The sequence below is a fragment of the Hemicordylus capensis genome, chromosome 4 (assembly GCF_027244095.1).
Source record: "Hemicordylus capensis ecotype Gifberg chromosome 4, rHemCap1.1.pri, whole genome shotgun sequence".
Lineage (NCBI taxonomy): Eukaryota > Metazoa > Chordata > Lepidosauria > Squamata > Cordylidae > Hemicordylus > Hemicordylus capensis.
Window position 1 is genome coordinate 270,799,529 of NC_069660.1, and position 17,834 is coordinate 270,817,362.

General features: G+C 41.3%; 1 protein-coding gene across 4 annotated transcripts in view; it reads right to left on the reverse strand.

Moving 5' to 3' along the window:
- The window catches only part of JPH1 (junctophilin 1), a 97,289-nt gene that overhangs the window by 3,129 nt on the left and 76,326 nt on the right, over positions 1 to 17,834 (reverse strand). Inside the window, exons 3-7 of one of the 4 annotated variants that reach the window (XR_008306771.1) lie at positions 15,114 to 15,232; positions 4,577 to 5,208; positions 2,697 to 2,869; positions 1,457 to 1,577; positions 87 to 218 (exon numbers count right to left, since the gene is read on the reverse strand). Coding sequence is in view for 1 of the 4 variants with exons in the window: in XM_053248653.1 (XP_053104628.1) it covers positions 4,577 to 5,208; positions 15,114 to 15,232 (751 nt within the window). In the remaining 3 variants the exon portion in view is untranslated. Of the gene's footprint in view, positions 1 to 86; positions 1,578 to 2,696; positions 2,870 to 4,576; positions 5,209 to 15,113; positions 15,233 to 17,834 lie in introns of all 4 variants that reach the window. The other 3 variants (XR_008306770.1, XR_008306772.1, XM_053248653.1) reach the window with 3 other exon arrangements.

The following is a 17,834-nucleotide window of genomic DNA, read 5'->3' on the forward strand; positions in this document are numbered from 1 at the left end:
AAATCAAACTTAGGTAAGTAGTAAATTGAAATGTTAGATGTACAAAATGTTGACCATTCTTCTTCCTTTCATTAACTGGGCCTTACCGTTTTACTTAGAGACGATTGTTTGAGAATGTAAAAGTGATGAGAACACATAATCAAATCGTAACAATCATCTTAGCCTCAAGCACATTTACTCAGATATCATTTGTAGACTGCAGCCATAGCAAAGAGATTCTGTAGGAATTGATAGACAACAAAGAGATTCTGTAGACTGCAGCCACAGCAAAGAGATTTGAAGGTCATGTTTGGTCCATGAAATTGGATGTCAGTTTGAAAATAAAAATAAAAGTATAATTTGTCTAGCTTCAGATTCAGACTATAAGTACAAATGCTATGTTGGAACTATATTCAGAAAGATACCAGCCACATGGATGAGACTTTATCATTCATATGTTTAAAAGGGAGGCCATCCTACTTATTTTCTCCTTTTAAAATTTTTCGGTGACTAGAGATTTTGTCTTAAGGAAACCAAAGGGTATTGGTATAACTGAATATTCAAATTCTCAGAAATGCATAATTAGCTGCAATATTAACCTCCCTATGAGTAGTATCTCAGGTCTGCTGATCTGTACCAGGATGGCTGTTCTCTGCAGTTTCAACCAATCAACTGAAGTATTTTGAAAGACTAATAATGAACCTGCTACAAATGAGCTGCTCAGACACTGTGTTATATCCTAACTCTAAGTTCTCCCTGCAAGGGAATTTCCACCCTCCCTCCTTGTAACAGCAACTTCCCACACTTTCTTGAAAATCAACTCCTGAGGGTTAATGGACCTTCTGGAGTTGGAGGGCAAAGGACATGGGAACACTGCTGAGAGAACAATGATCAGTGAAAATTACCACCTTCTTGTGCAAACGCAAGTGTCTTCTATTTGCAGAAGAAGCAGTTAAGGCAGCACTTCCAAACTTTTTCCTTTATGCGGACCACTATGTCCTCATTGAAAGCTTTGGCAAACCACCACTTAAGCAAGCCATTTAAAACATTTTAAACAGAGCCTATGGCTGATGGGAGTCAAACCTATATATTAAGGGCTATTAAAAATGCAGCTATTTCTAATAAGTTATTATGCTCACTCACAAATTTATTGCATTTGTCACAGTAAATTTACCTGCAGTAGGCCTACCAGTGGGAAAGAGTGAACACTTACCTAACGGGAAGACTGAAAATGGAGGCAATTTCCTGCAATTTCCCCCATCTTTCAGGCCCCCCCATTCACTCCTGGTGGTTGGGGAACCCTCCAGAGCAGAATGGAATGTGGCACAGAAAGCTACATACGAGACACACAGGATTATATTATTATTACATTATCTTTATTTATTTATTTTGCCCATGGGCAGCTTCCTATCTTCTTATGTACCAGGAGATTGTTGGGAATTTCTCAGCATCAGGAATAGCCTCAGAGATGACTTACCTTGTTGTAATATGTTGTGCTAGCCATCATGTTATTCTGGCATCTGGCATGAAAAGACCTATGCCAGGGTTACCATCTGGCAGATGGCTGATGCTGGCACAAAAACTCTCTATGGCAGGCACTAAAATGACACAATGGCCAATGCTACATGTTAAAGCTCTGTGAGGGATAAACATGAGAAGGCAAAGTCGTGGACAAATAGCCTCCTTACCACTGTATGCATAGTTTATAAGCAGTTTGCAAAGGTATCCATGTTTCTGGTACAATACTCCGGAATTGTTGGTGATAGGATGGATTTAAGTTTATAGATTTTAAGTCTGAATGCTTTGCTGACTAGTTGATTAAACATATTAGATAGAAAGTTAAGTGAGGAAGAATTTCAAGAAGTGGAAGGAAGGACAGCGCGGACCAGTATGAGATACTTTAAAGATTACCTAAAACTCTGAGGAGCTCCTTAGGCATTTTCTGTGGTATTAAGAACTATCAAGCAAGTTGTAGAGAACTATGTTCTATCTATGGGATTCAAAATGTGACTCTAATTCTGGCTTTTAAAACATTAATAGTGCGACTCCAAAAGGCTTTCGGGTGAAGCACCATAAATAAGGCCTCAATGCTCTGCAGTGGCTTAAAATAGAAAAAGGCAAAATTAGTCTCTGCCTTCCATGACTGATTTAAACAGGTGTTCTAAAGAAGTGGTAATAGAAAAGCTTTATGCATGCCTGGAACCATCCCTTCAGCTCTTATATAACAGTGAAGCTTAAGGCATACAAGGAGGAACATATTAAAATGAAGTGTTAAATTTGAGACAAAAAAAAAAAAAGACTAAAAGTGATTCATTTGGGAACTGCATATCAAAAGAGGGTTAATTAATACAAGACAAAATCAGTCTTTATCCCAAATGTAGCTCTTATTTTGCAGACATATTTTACTTAATTATGAACAAAATTAAGGGAAAGGGCTGTAACTTAATGGTGGAGCAGCACATGTTTTGGATGTTTAAGGTCTCGTCAAGCCCTCAGTTTCTCCTGTTTAAAAAAATCTCACATATGGGAATGGGAAACTTTGGGGAATCTCTGGCAGTGAAAACAGACAGTGCTATGCTAGATAGCTCAACCATTAGACTTTATCTAAGGCAGCTCCCTATGTCCCAAGCCCAGGGTGCAATTGAGCCGCATTAATATAAATGAGTTTTTTTGCTTCAGAATCTTTGTAACATTAATGAACTTCTGTAATACTTAACCAATATTTTGTCAAATAAGCCAAAAATCATTTCAATATTCCAAGAACTTAGTTCAAAACATTTTCTGGCACTTCTGATTAATCCATCAAACCTCATCGGATTATATCTCCAATAGTTTTGCAGTTCTCATTTCTGTGGATTGGCACACTGGATGTTTTCTTCCTCTGAAAAGGCTGGGAGAAGAGGCAGAATGAGGAAGATCATTTTTCCCCCTGTGGCTGAAATGGCAATGCTGAAGACAGAGGAAAATCTGCAAGCAACATTATACAAAAGCTCTGCACCTACTAAATTCTGAAAGGACACAAATCTACTGGAAATCACTCATGCTGCTCAAAGTAATTTCACTGGTCCTTGCACAGGAAATGTCTCATGAGACCCTGAAGACTGATAGACTTTCCCTCACTTTGAATTATGTAATCAGAGAGAACAGCCATCACACTTAATCCCTTAATATGAAAAAAGCAGAAAACAAAAAACTAAAACAACTCAAAACGAAAACACACCTCTATCTGTTTGGAGGATAGTGGTTTCAACCGTCTATCTAGTAAAGCCCTTCATCTTGAAATATGGTTTACAAGCTTAATGTTACCTATCCTTTTTAATAATGCTTGGTTCCATCAAGGCAAATGCAATTATTGTGCTCTGAAGGACAGAAGAACTGTCAAGTTTCTTGTCACCTCAGTAACTAAGGGCCAATTCACACATATGAATTGTCCTAAACAGATATCACTTCTGTTTACATGGGTAGCATCCACAGTTTCCTCTACTCTGAAACATGTAGTGCTACTCTGGAGGAAAACCCCTTGAGCTAGTACAAGGTAAAAATCTGGATGCCACTCATTGTGTATTCATGAATGCAATGCATTCATCTCACCTACACTTCCCTACACATGCACTATGGGTGCTGTCACATGACTACCATCTGGTCATGTTGGTCATGTTTACCCACCAGCTGGGTAAAATGTTGGGGTATGCCAGGATATGAGAATGCATGCTCCTGATGAGTGTGCCATCTGAGGCCACCTAAGTCCGTTCCCAAGATTATCCACCCAACATTCTTCTGAGATTCTCTGCTTGACTTCCAGATCTTACAGACGGAAGTTGGGAGTGTGTTGGGTGGAGAATATCAGGAACTGGACTTGGGTGGCTTTACGTATCACGCCTGCCAGGAGCATGTGTTCTTGTGTCCTGGTGGATCTCCAACATTATCTCAACTTCCAGTCCGGCTGGTAGTTGTGTGAAGCTACCCTATGAAAGTCTCATATGTGTATATCTTTCACATGCCATAGAGTACACACGGCTTCCTATAAAGAAACTATAACCAACAAGAAAAGCTGTCAGCAATGAAGTGGCCACAAATTAAGTGCAAGATACTTCTATTCTCTTTATTTATCCTTCTGAATATTGGTTTTATGTTCATATATCTGAACATATATTTTATGTTCATATATCTATTCTCTTTATTTATCCTTCTGAATATTGGTTTTATGTTCATATATCTGAGGGCTCTAAAACCTTCTTTGTATTATTGCTGTCCTGGGATAACTCCTGAACTCGCTTTAACCACAAGGGGTTAATTAAAAATCGCAGTCAACAATATCTGAGAAGACAATGGTCTCTGGATTCATCTTTTTAATCCTGAAACAAAAAGCTTCCTCAGCCATTACATGGTGCCAATCCTATATTTTCTACCAAACACACAATTTTTAGGGAGCTGCAGTCAATCCCAGCTTTCCATCTAATGTTCTTTTGTAATACACAAAACTAACAAGCACATGTTTGCTGAATCCATTTAGTAGCCAGCTCACCCAAATAAAAACAAAACTATTGCATTGTTTCTGGGATTGCTCAGGCTTGAGCTTTCAGTCCACAGCACCTACCAAACTGACTTCTCTTTCCACCGAATAGAAGTCGTTATTAGCTGGATTCTTTGGTGCAGCAAAATCAGGTTTCTTTAAGAATTCTTTGGCATCTAACTGAAACCCAGATTTGGAGGGGCTTGACTTCTGAGCTGATGCTACTAGTGCAAGTGCTGAAGATGATGGGTTGGCATGGTCCTCGTCTTCCCCAAGCTCATATGGATACAAAGTTGGATTCGTTTTCACATAGTACCCATGGTAATGATCATGCAGCTCCCCATTCTCTGTGCTGCTAGGATTGTTGCGGGGTGAGAACTTTGGCTGGTGCTTTACCATTGCCTCCTCCTTCATAGGAACTTTTGAGTGAAGAGGTTTGTTGATACTCGGTGTTACATTTTCAGTGACTAAACTCTTTTTTTCTTGAATGAGTCCAACCTCTGATGTCGAGTTTTGCTTTTTGATTTGTTTTGCAGGGGAAGGTTCAGCAGAGAGGATTGGACTCTCCCTTGGGCTCTCTCCTGGAGTCCCGGGAGGTGTAGTTCCTTTTCGATAAAAGTGGGGGGATTCTTTTGGTGAAGGTGGTTTCTCCTGAGCTTTTTCTTCAGGGTTTTCCTTAACTTCCATGCTGTGAAGTTGTTTGATATAATCAGGACCTGTAACAACAATTAAATGGAAGACTTGCATAAAATTCACTAAAGCAAAGTCAGTTGCACTGTGTGCCTGATACACCGTAGTTTTGCTTTGTTTTGTAATTGTGGATACTTTGCTTTTGGAGTCACCACTTTTACAATATTAACTTTTTCTTAAAATATAGCAAATGAAATTTGGCTTGTACCTGTGATTTTATTTTTGTGTCCATTATTCACTAATTTACTAATTACTAATATTCACAAAACAGTTGATATGATAAGCAGAGTTAACATGGGCAATTCAGAACTGCCTGTCCTATTGCATAAGAGCACTCTTGTGCTAATACTTAAAATTGCACTATTTCACTTGAGTGGCAAAACTTCTATTATTTCCAGTGGAAGTACTACCATGCAAGAGCGACTGTGGAAGTTTAAGCATTAAGCACACAAACACTTCTGCACAACACAGTGGGCACTGTTTTAGATGCTTGTAGTAGCACAGCACACACACTCTATTCTGCTTATCATGTCAACCACATATTTAAAATCCTGTTTCCCTGCTTGGTGATCTGTGTCAGAATATGCACAAAACACTTTACTAGTATTCTGAAGTGAAATTGGTGAGCAGGACCAGAAAGGATCCTATTCACTGTTCCGTCACAGAAAAGCAATGTGGAAACCAATTCCGTCAGGATAGTTCCATATGCATAGCCTAATTACATTATTTCAAAAAGTGAGTGCGTGAATACATTAGGAGAGACCTGTGAGGGCAACACTAAAACAGAATTTTTGTAAGTAATATATCTGTTTAAATTGTAAGTTTTCAGTGGCTGACACACTGACTAATGAAGCATGTGTGTAAGGAGGGGCAGGGGAACGTGTTGCAAATCCTTGCAACTCCCCCAATTCCCCTATGCATGTGCTGTTCCACAAGAGCCATGAGAGTTTGGACTACTCCCCTCACTCTAGAACAGGGGCGCACAACTCAAATACCCCATTGGGCCAGAAGCAACCATGAGTTGGCATGCAGGGGCCGAGGTCAGTTTTCAGTGCATTATGACATTAAAATTATTAAAAACATTAATGAAAGCAACTATTAGTTACTTATGGATCTTTCCGCCTGCCAAGGGACCCACAATTTTAATCAAGGAGGAATGCCCATAGAATAGGCCCTATCCCTGCTCAGTCCATGGGGCATTTGGAGTGCCTGCCAGCCCCAAATAAACACCAAGTCATCTCCTCCTCTTCCGTAATCACAGTTGCTTTTAAGCTCCAATTCTAGGCATACAGTCCTAGAGCTCTTCATGGATCTTGCTGTTCATGGTTCCTACTGTTGGGGCCAGCAAAAAAGTTCCTGCGGGCCAGAACTGGGCCCCCAGGCCTTATGTTGTGCAGGCCTGCTCTAGAAGCACTTGGAACTCTAATGGCATTTGCACAACAGCGCATACACAGGGAAGTTGCAAGGGTTCACAGTGCATCTCCACAGTCTATCCATTCACATACACTTTGCTAGTCAGGATGTCAGGTGCTATCTGGAACAATCTATCCAGTAAGGTACAGACAATAAATGCTGCAAAATCCATTTTTCAAAAACAGTTTCCAGAATAAAACCACACTTCTGCCATTACTACTGCTTTGAATTGCCTTCAGCCTCTTTCCAGTACTGAAGTGCCCAATGCAGTGCCAGTAGATATATGCACAGAAAGGACTATCACCTTGCTTCTCCATGACGTCCTGCCTTTGCATGCACAGCCTAAAATAGCATTAGCACTTTTGCTGCTGTATCATATTTCAAATACATGGGCTGAGCCTGCAGGGTTTGGCAGTTCACTTCAATGGGTGTAGGATCACAGCTCTCATCTAATTTGCTGACTCCTCTCACCTCCAAGTTGGTTTCACAGCATTACTTTTGATCAAGTTTCTTCCTTCCACTTGATTGATCATTTCTTTCTATTTTGTTAGCTTGCCATTTTAAGCCAGATTGTGCAACCCTTACTTATCTTTAACTACCAACTTGCCTGGAAAAAAAAAAAAAGGCCTGCCGCTCCTATGCAAGTATTCTTTAATTACTAGGAAGGAACACTGTGTCTTCAAGAGTTATTTCTTGTTCCAGTTGTCATTCTCTGTTCCTCTGTGGAACACTGGTACTTGATGAAAGTCACAGTCCTAACTTCACCTTTTTATTTCAATCTTTTGCTAAGTATTTATGCTGTGTAGTTTATTAAAACAGAATTTTTTCCTTCTGTTTATGCTTCTTTCAACTCCAGCACTGCCAGATCTTCTTAGTTTCTTAACAGTCGTTTCCCAAACATGCAACATTTAGATGGAGATGCTGCAGAATTAGTCACTGGTTCTAAAACTAGATGTGCAGTTATGCAATGCATGCTAGGGAACACTGATTAAACACAAGGATCAGAATTGAGAGTTCCCCAGCATTGGCAGACTTGGGATTGGGCACACTGTCCTACCAGTCTACAACTCCACGGCAGCTCTGTCTGTCTGTCACTTGTAAGAGATTCCCAGAACATGTCCCAAAGGTGTTCTGTGATTGCTCAGTGGTTAGAGAGGCTGTTCTCATGAGCAGTCAAGTCTGGGCTAAGGAAACCAAGCCTGGGCTTGGCTGCCTGTAAGAACCACTGGGAGGCACATGGCTCTTGGTGGCAAATCCGAGTGCTCCCTTAGCCACTTTTCCCTGATCGTGTGCAAGTGCTGGCTGCTTGTAGCTGCCACTGAAGCACTGATGGGCGCCTGCCTGTCGCTGGGGAACTCACACAATGCATTGTGGGATTTCTGGGAGCCTGTCTCCGCGCTCCCTGGGGCACAGTGGACTGTCTGGGTGCGTGATCCACTAAGGGGAATATCTTACAGTGCTCAGGCATGTAGTCTCCCATTCTAATGCAACCAGGGCAGACCCTGCTTAGCAAAAGGGACAAGTCATGCTTGCTACCACAAGACCTGTTCTCAAGGGAGTGCATTTCATGCCAGTCTTTTGCTAATCTTGGCCACTCTTCACAGAATAGGTTGAGAAGGGGTGGGCTGCCTGACTGCTTGACTGGGAGTCCCTTGGGAGCAGGGGTTCTTCCATGAGGTGAAAGAACCCCGTCAGGAGTTGCCTCAAGCGATGGATTATTGGACCACTAGCAGCTCCATTGAGTTCCACTGTTTCAGTTTTGTTTGTAAGCTGCCATTGAGATTGGTGGGATAAAATTCCTTTAAATAAACAAAGGCTGCAGTATGCTGTATACTGGATTTTATAGCATATGACATAGATGTTTAGTGAGCTTCCCCGGCAAGCGCTGTGGAGAGAACTAAATTGTCATTGACTCGGAGATCGGTATGAGTTCAACCCTGGCAAACAGGCAGCAAACAAACTGTGGGACTAAAAGATCAATTTTCCATAAAGGGAAAGAATAAAAATGGCGCAGCACAACAAAACATGGTGGGAACATACCTGTTGCCAAGCTTTATACTAGAATAATTTATTTAGGCTGGGAAAATACAAAACAAAACACCTAGGCATCACGGTAGCCAAAATGTATCTCCCGAGTTCATTTAACACTTTTCCTTGTTATTAACTCGAATATCAATATATGAAAGAAAGAAATAAAATAATTCAGGAAACTTGTTAAGTAGCTCATAATATTCCCATAATTTATTGTTGTAGGGTAATTCATTCTGTACTTCTCAATCTTGAACAGAAGTTCTTCCTGACATGCACTTTGAGAAATGGGCTGCCCATTTATTATAGCTCCTGCAACTGTGGACAACTTGAGGTGTTGTCATTTTGCGACTCTGGTGTTTTCCCACCAAACAGTTGCTCAAGGAACCTGAAGCTCACACAAAATGCCCCCTACGCCTTTCACTCATACTGGAGAAACATAAAAGCATATCAACTGATAGTTAATTGAGTAGGTGATCAGCAAGCACAACTGGCACCCTGAATGCAAGTCATTTTCATATGCTGAAAATACTGGCAGAATGTGAAAGCAAGAGGACTAAGTTCTGTCTCACCACACAGCTCAGGAACACATACATGGGTGGTGGTGGTGGTGGGGGGGGGACCCTTCACCAAGATAAGGAAATTCTGAGTGCCACAAATAAAACGGTGTCAATTAACACATCTCAGCAAATATTACCCAAGAACCCTTTTCAACGACAGACTTTGTAAGCAAGGTTTCAACTTAGAACAAATATTTATGACAGCTATATAGAAAGATGTATAATAAAGATGCTGAACATGCTCTGGTAAACACTCTTACGGAGAAGCCTCTAATTCCTCCTGCCCTTGGCTCATGTTTGTTTCAGAGACTAATTTAGTGAAGGATGGGGGCATGCAGACACCTCATTCTTTTTCAATTACACATTATGATACACAGCAGTTTTTTTGAAGACCTAGCGTGCTTGGGAAGCTTCCTGCGAAATGATGGGAAAACTAATGTGGTCAGGGGCTTACTTTTACTTTTCAAAAAGCACCCGAGCCACTGAGACAGTGGGTGCTTAAAGGACAATGAAGCAGCACGAGTGAAAGGCTGTGCATAATTAGCTTTGGGTGCAAGGTTGCAGTTAGAATTCCTTGAGTTCCTACCATTCTCAGTCTGCATCCTGCTTTTCCTCCCTCAAGGATTTCGCTTACGAATGGCAGCTTTGGACTTCTAGTACAGTATATATCTGATATGGCTGCACACGCATCAAAGTATAAGATTGACTTTCAATACATTCTCTTAAAAGTATTTAAGAGAACGCCTTCTTCGTTATGAACCCTGCTGCCTATTAAGATCATTAGGGGAGGTTCATCTGAAGGTGCTACTGGCTCATCTAGTGGCAACTCTGAAGCAAGCCTTCTCTGTAGTTGCCCCAGGGCTGCGGATCACGCTTCCGGCTGAGACTGGAACTGTTCCATCCCTGATGGCTTTTAGGAAACAACTGAAGACACATCTCTTCAGCAAAGCTTTTAAGTTGAAGTTTCTTAGTTGAATTTTATTGATTGTTTTAACTTCAACATTTTATATATATTTTAAATGTGTTAGATTTTTGTTTTGTTTTGTTGTAAACCACCTAGACTTTGGTAGTGGGTGGTATAGAAATGTGTTAAACAAATAAAAATGATATATCAATATTTCTGCTTATTAGGAAAAGTCCTTAGAATGAATTATTAAACTCTAGTTAATTATCGTCAGAAAAAGGCACAAACTACTTGCAGGAATAGGTGCACCTATTCATACAGCTGAGAATTCAAGAGCTTATCAGAAGAGGATGGTGTGCACTAATACAGTGTAATCCAATTATGCCATAACTACATGCTAAGAAAGATACCATTAGCTAAAAATAAGTGATTTCCACAGGTGCCATTGCTTCTAATAATATCTTCCAGTTGTGCTATTTGAGTCCGCATCTATGCTTAAGATTTAACATTAGCAAATTATACTTGAAACTATACTTAGATTTCTTTGAAAAGCTCCAAAAGCAGCACTCATAACTTCTATCATATTGTTCTGAAATACAGAATGCCTAGAAAATTGCACTTTGTGATGGAAGTCAAAGGTTTTGAGTTATTTCTGCTGTACCTGAAGTACTGTAGTTCCCCCTTTTCACAGCTCTGTACAAAGATAACTGCTGCTTGAAAAATTAACTAAGACCAGAGTGATATTATAAACGCATATGTGCTTATAAAAATCGAGTACACGTCAACATTTTTTAAAAGCATGCTGCTTTTAAAATTGTAGAGTGAACTATTATTACTGGTATTGTTGTAAGTGACCAACTTAAATTGCAATTTCCACACTTTTGAGAGTATTAGTGAGAACTGCAAGCATCTTTATTCTCATATTAAACTGATATTTTAATATAAATTTAGGCAGCTGGTATACATTAGGAATGGCATGAGCTGGAGAGTCACAGTTCAAATGTTAGGTCAGTGATTAACTCCCACCAGCATGAAGCAAATCACTATCTTTATTATTTATTTATTATTATTAATTTTATATCCCACTCTTCCTCCAAGGAGCCCAGAGCAGTATACTACATACTTAAGTTTCTCCTCACAACAATCCTGTGAAGTAGGTTAGGCTGAGAGAGAAGTGACTGGCCCAGAGTCACCCAGCAAGTCTCATGGCTGAATGGGGATTTGAACTTGGGTCTCCCCGGTTCTAGTCCAGCACTCTAACCACCTCAATCCACCCTGTACCACTATAGAGATGATAATGCTAGATAACGTAGAAATTCAGGGAAGCCCTTTTGAAAGTGAGTCCTTTAAACATAGTGTCAGGGAGATATTCTGTAAGCCTGTGATTCTTTTCTTTTCATTTTTGTGATACAAACATTATTAAGTCAGCCTCCAGTTTTCAGAGAAGACACAGCGGAGTAGATCCTCATCACAGCATTTCTTCAGGTTATCCAACTGTTTTATTTCAGTTTCATTGAGCAAATCTTTGCATCCCTCCTGCTGCTTAGAGGGCCTTCTGTTGAAAGATGGAGAGGATTCCCTTGACTTCGAACGCTGGGGACATAATTTGTACCAATGTACACATTTATAACTTGTAGTGGCTGCTGAACATAGTCTTCATACGTATCTTGTTGTAAACCTCCTGCACAGGTGTCTACTTTTTATTATACCCTGCCAGGGTGCAGAATAGGAAGTAAATTCCAGCAGTCAGGCGTTCTGACTATCGCCCTCAGTGAGTGATGATAATTAGGGTTGGAATAAGTGTGGTTTCAAATAGAATGTAGAATAAGGTTAGTTCTAAAGCGGAAAATGTTAAAATGTGGGATACTTGTAAGAAAATAATTGTTATAAGGAAGATTCGTTTTTGTGGGAGGGGTTCTTTGTGCAGGTGGTTTTGGCTGGCTAAAATTATGAGGGGGAGGAGTCTATAGGATAGGACAGTTAAGAGGGCAGAGATTATATCAAATCTGAAGTAGGGATTTATAGATGAAAGGTTTAAGATAAGAGGATAATTTAATCAGGATAAACTAATTATGGCTAGTAGTGCCAAATCTGTGGTAGCTGTGTTGAAGAGAAGTTTTAGAAGAAGGGCTGCTGGGAACAGTATGACTATTGGAACAACCACTTTTAGCATTGTAATAGGTTTAAGTTTTTAAGGTGGCCGTGGGTGGCCATGGGTTTGTGACGTGGCCACTAGGAGTGCCAGGCCTGTGCTGGCTTCGCAGGCAGAGAAGGCTAGCAGAATAATGAGACTTGTTGCAGTGATAGGGGTCTGTTGGGTTAGGGTAACTATGGAGAGAAGTATGAAGACTGCGAGCATTATACCTTCGATGCAAAGGAGGGCTGAAACAAGGTGTGTTCGGGGAAGTGATAAACCAACTGTACTAAGTATAAAAGTTGTAGCTATTATGAAGGTTATGGTGGTCATTTAGGGGCCCCAAGGTTACTGAGGCTGGGATCTACTAAATTGAAAATAGCAATCTTTGTTAGACTAGTCCCTAATTCAGCTCATTCTAGGCCCCCTTTTAGTTATTCACAAATAAGGCCTAGTGTTAGTAAAATAAGAATAGGGATGTTAAACAGTTGTAGGTAAGGCAGGTAAGGCAGTTGGTTGTTGTAAAGACCATGAGTGCTGGGAGGATTATGGCGAGTGTTAATAGGGGAATACTAAGTACCGTATATACTTGAGTATAAGCAGAATTTTTCAGCACCCAAAATGTGCTGAAAAAATCAGCCTCGGCTTATACTCGAGTCATCTATCTGCCCGTGCTAAAATGTCCCCCTGTAATAAAGTACATACTGGTCACAATATACCCCACTGATGTCTCAATTAATGTAATTTTATTGGCATTTATTTTGATTATTGAAACTCACCAGTAGCTGCTGCAATTCCCTAGGCTTATACTCGAGTCAATTTTGGTTTCTTAGGTAAAATTAGGTACCTCGGCTTATATTCGGATCGGCTTATTCTCGAGTATATACGGTATCTTGGGAGATAAAAATTGGTCAAAGAAATTTAAGATCATGTTCAAATTCAGTTTTGTATTTGTTGTGTTTTTAGGTTTGTTGGTGGGGTGGATTATAGTGGGTGGAAAGAAGGGTTTTTGGTTTAAAGACAAGTAGAAGAATAAGTCAAAATGATAAGAAGATTAAAAATCAAGGGGCAGGGATTAGTTGAGGCATATCACTGAGGGGGGTATCTATCCCCTTTTTCAGAATAAAGGGCTGAGTGTTCAGCAAGCTTCTAAGTGATGAGGTAAGTATAGAGGTAGATTAGTTTTCAAAATGTTGCAGTAGTGTTGACTTCATTACAACTGGCATAAAGTTGACCCACAAATTTGGGTTTGACCCACAAATGGGTTAGGGTTAGGGTTTGACCCACAAATTTGGTCAATCTGGTTTGACCCACAAATTTCATTGCACTGGCCGTAGAATAATCCTGGGTGGGATGTAATGAATGTTGTTTGGTTTAGTTGGCCAGGAATGGCATCTGTTTTAATGCCTAGAGAAGGGACAGCTCAGGAATGAAGAACATCTTCCGCTGAGATAAGCATGCAGATAGGAGATTCTATGGGTACTACCATTCAATGATCTACTTCTAATAGGCAAAAATAGCCCTTTGGGGAGTCTTATGTGGGAGTTAAGTAAAATGGTGATACAACTTGGTACTATCATAGCTCTCTGCAGAGGTTATGAGCGCTGCAGCCACTCAAGGGCAAAAGCAGGGAGAAAGTCCTGCCACCCCACTGTCAATCACTCTCTTGTGCCCGACAAACATGTTTACGATACTGTTTGTTTGAAGGGGAGGTACGTTGATTCACTAACAGCAATTCCATGAGCTACAACTTCTCTCTCTCTCTCCCCCACACATGGAGTGCCTATTGAATTATTACTAATACCTCTTTTCAATAGAAATATAGTTTACATAGAAAAAATAACAGGAAGAGGATGGTTCCTTATTCCCAAAGGGCTTGCATTCTAACAAGCAGCACATGGTGGACACCAGCAATGGCCAGTGGGGAAAGGCTGTGGTGGGGAGGCTGTGCTTGGGCTGGATAAGTTAGCTTGCCTCCCCGATAAATGTAAGAGAGCCATCACTTTAAAAGGTGCATATCTGCCCAGTTAGCAGGGGAGATACAAAATATTGAGGCTATTTACACGAACGTGCAAAACAGGGCTAAGGAAGCCCAGCCATTTTTGCATGTGCATATGTACCACCAGGATCAGGCCTGATCCCGGTGACACCACGGCGGCAAACCTGCCTATGGAGCCACCCTCCAAAATGAGGTCAAGGAGGCAAGCGCTTCCTTAACCTCGTTTTTTCGATTGTCTGTCAGCCGCGTTTGCTAGCAAACTGCAGTGCTCTCGGGCAGGGCAGGAGGAATCCTCATAGTACATTACTGGAGCTCCAGGGAGCGGGGCGATGCATCTCAGCACCCTGGCCCTCGGAGCTCCCAGCAGCAGCCGGTGCTCGTCTGGGTGGGCAATCCACCTGGCCAAGGAAAGAAAGCTGCTCGTCTGCGGGGTGATAAGCTCTTCAGGGCTTCCTCCCTGCAGTGCTCTCACTGGTCATAAGAAAGGCCTCACTGTATAGGCAGGTAAATTGACTTATGCTTATCATCAGTTTTCACAAACAACTGCATGTACATGAACTGTAAAAGCCATCCTAATTCAACAGAAAAAATTTTCTCAGCTTAGAACTGCAATAAAGAATGTATTACACAAAACCCTTCTGAACAACACGTACTCTTCAGTGACGTGACCAGTCTTCCCTCTAACAGGGATTGCCAGATGTTGTTGACTACAACTCCCAGAATCCCCAGCTGCAATGGCTTTTGTTTGGGGATTATGGGAGTTGTAGTCAACAACATCTGGCAATCCCTGTTAGAGGGAACACTGGATGTGACTCCATCTCACAGATTATGAATGCATGAGCTTTTAGATGCAACAGAACATTCTTGGTCAGCTCAGAACAAATATACTTTACCTGGTTGGTAGAAGCCTGGGGAAAGTTCTCTGGCAACCGCTCTGGCAATGTCACACTCCTGACGGGCGGACTGGGAAGCCTGATCTGCAGCATCGGCTTTGGCTCTCGCATGTGCAGTTCTGTGCGGGGCATAAAAATGGGTTTATGAATACAGGTTTCCTTTTTAATTATTGTTATTAATTTACAATAAAGCCATAGGACAGAGTAGGATAGAATTAAAAACACCACCACCACACATAGGCTTTGGCCTCTTAAAAACATACATTCACTAGTGGCGGGCAGGGGCGTAGCTAGGGAAGAGGGGGCCATGTTCATCTGTCTCTCTGGCGGCCCCCCCAGAGTGAGGGAGATAATGAAGAAAATAGGGAGGGATGGAGCTGGAGGGCCCTAAGGATCTGGGGGCCTGTGTTCTTTGAACGCTTTTGCTCAAATATAGCTATGCCCCTGGTGGCGGGATAATTTTTAAAAATTGTATTTATCACATGTAGAGTAGAGCCTGCCTTTCTTTCATGATGGAACTCAAGGCAGTAAACATGGGGGTTCCCAGGTGGTCTCCCATCAGACATTGACAATACTCAGACCTACTTAATTTGTGGTTGCAGCATGTGCTTTCAGACCAATGTGGCTACATCATGTGCTTTCAGACCAAGCCCTGCTCTTTGACTGGAACTGCAAAAACCAGGTGGTTGTCAGTTGCCTAGATTAGAAGACCACAAATTCATTGTGGTTGGCTGCATTTGGCTCGGTGGGCCACAAGTTGTGTAGACTTTCCAATTATATTTGATAAATTAAATCTAGATGAAGTTACACTGAGACACGGAAGAGTAGTGTATGCATTTGGTGAACATCTGTGGAGTGATTTGGGGTTGATTTGAATTGAAACCTCAGCCATGTTTAACTCCAGTTAACTTGTATGTCTGAACTGGGCCTAAGAATCTGCATTCTATGCTTCCTAGGAAGAAGCATCAACATGAGAGGAAGAGCAGTCTGGTCCCACCCACTGTCTGGAGAAGAAGAAGTTGCTTTTTGTCACAAAACACAAAACTTTCTGTGATGAAAAAGGAATATATCTGTGCAACAATGCTCCAAAATGGAGTGAGATAATGCAGTGCAGATATGCCTCCTTTAACCTGCTATGAAGTATTCTTCGCCATAGCATAATTAGACAGTAGCATAATATGGCAAAGTACCATAAACTGTTATTAGGCAATAATGTCTGTGAGTGTACAAACATCAGGGCTACTGCCTTCTCTGACGAGTCAGTTAAATTACTACATAAACCTCAACATCATGCTAAAAGAATTTTAAAGCCAAGCCTGTGCTAAAGCAAGGAGGAATGTCATTCCTGGCAGGGCCCGCAAAAAAGCAGAGCAATATGAAGGCAATAGAGCAAAAAGGCAATTGCTGCCTTAATAGATCAATTTTATCCCAAGCTTTTAGATAGAATATAAAACATTTTGGATGAAAATAACAGGTGACTGTATAAGCTGCACACTAGTTTGAAAGAGCAAATAAAGTGAAAAGATGAATTAAAATCCAAGATCTCACACTCTTACTTGCATTTTCTATTACTTCATTAACACTGATAGTCTTGGAGGCTGTTCTCACGAACAGCCAAATCCAGGCTTAGGCAACCAAGCCTGGGCTTGTCTGCCCGTGAGAACTGCTGCATCCACAAGTATCCCGGCGGTGCCTCAGTGCCAAACGTTGTTGGAGATGAACTTCCAGTGCATCGACCTTTTGCACCAACTGTCCTAATGACCACTAGGGGCATTGGGAGTAGAGACAGTGAGTAAGGGACTCCCTATCTGTCCCTACTCTATGACCCCTGAACTGACTCTGCAGCACTTCCTGTGCTGAGTCACAATCCTTCCTTTCCTTCTAGAGAGCAGATGGAAACATCTCTCTCTCTCTCCTTACCTATCCACTATGTACAGTAGTCCTTTAGATTAGATATAGGTCTTTCCTATCTAAGTGTATTTAACCAATAAATGTTTAGTGTTTAGTCATACAAGGATCTTCATGTGTTTTCTCTAAAATAGCTGCAATATCCAAACCATCCTCTGCTACCTACTCTGTAAATGGAGTTTGTGCTCATTTCTTAGTGCTCTGCTGTTTTACCTATTGTGGGTAAAAATCAATAACCTCTAACAAACCCTACGCTGAAGGGTTCTTAGCTGCGATTGTGTGTCACAGAGACAGGCACCTAGTCCATCACCCAGGGGAATCTCCCAGCTGGGCATGCAGTGCACTGTGGGATACCCAGAGGCTGGCACAACAAGTTCCGGTCTCAGAGCGATCCACCATGCTCCATGGAGCAACGGGGATCATTTAGGAGCATGGAATGCGCTCTCACCAAGCAGAGAATTATCACCTGGGGGGGAGGCAAGGTTTGAGAAGCCTTCCCCCTCTCTGCCCAGTAGGTTGTGTGAATAGCCCCTTGGTCTATTAGTCAAGCAAAAAGGTGGGGGGGGGAATGCCTGGATAATTTATAGGTATTTAACAGATGGGGATCACTGGCACAAATAAACTTACTTACTTTATTTATTTACTAACAAATAAATAAACTCCTGTGAGTTTACAAGAAAAGGTATAGTATCAAAAGAAAGCATCTGAAATATGTGATTGCTCTCCCAAAGTATGCCATTTACAAGAAACATGGACATATAAGTGAACAAACATGTAACAATACATTAAGACTCAGTATATGGCAGCTTCCTA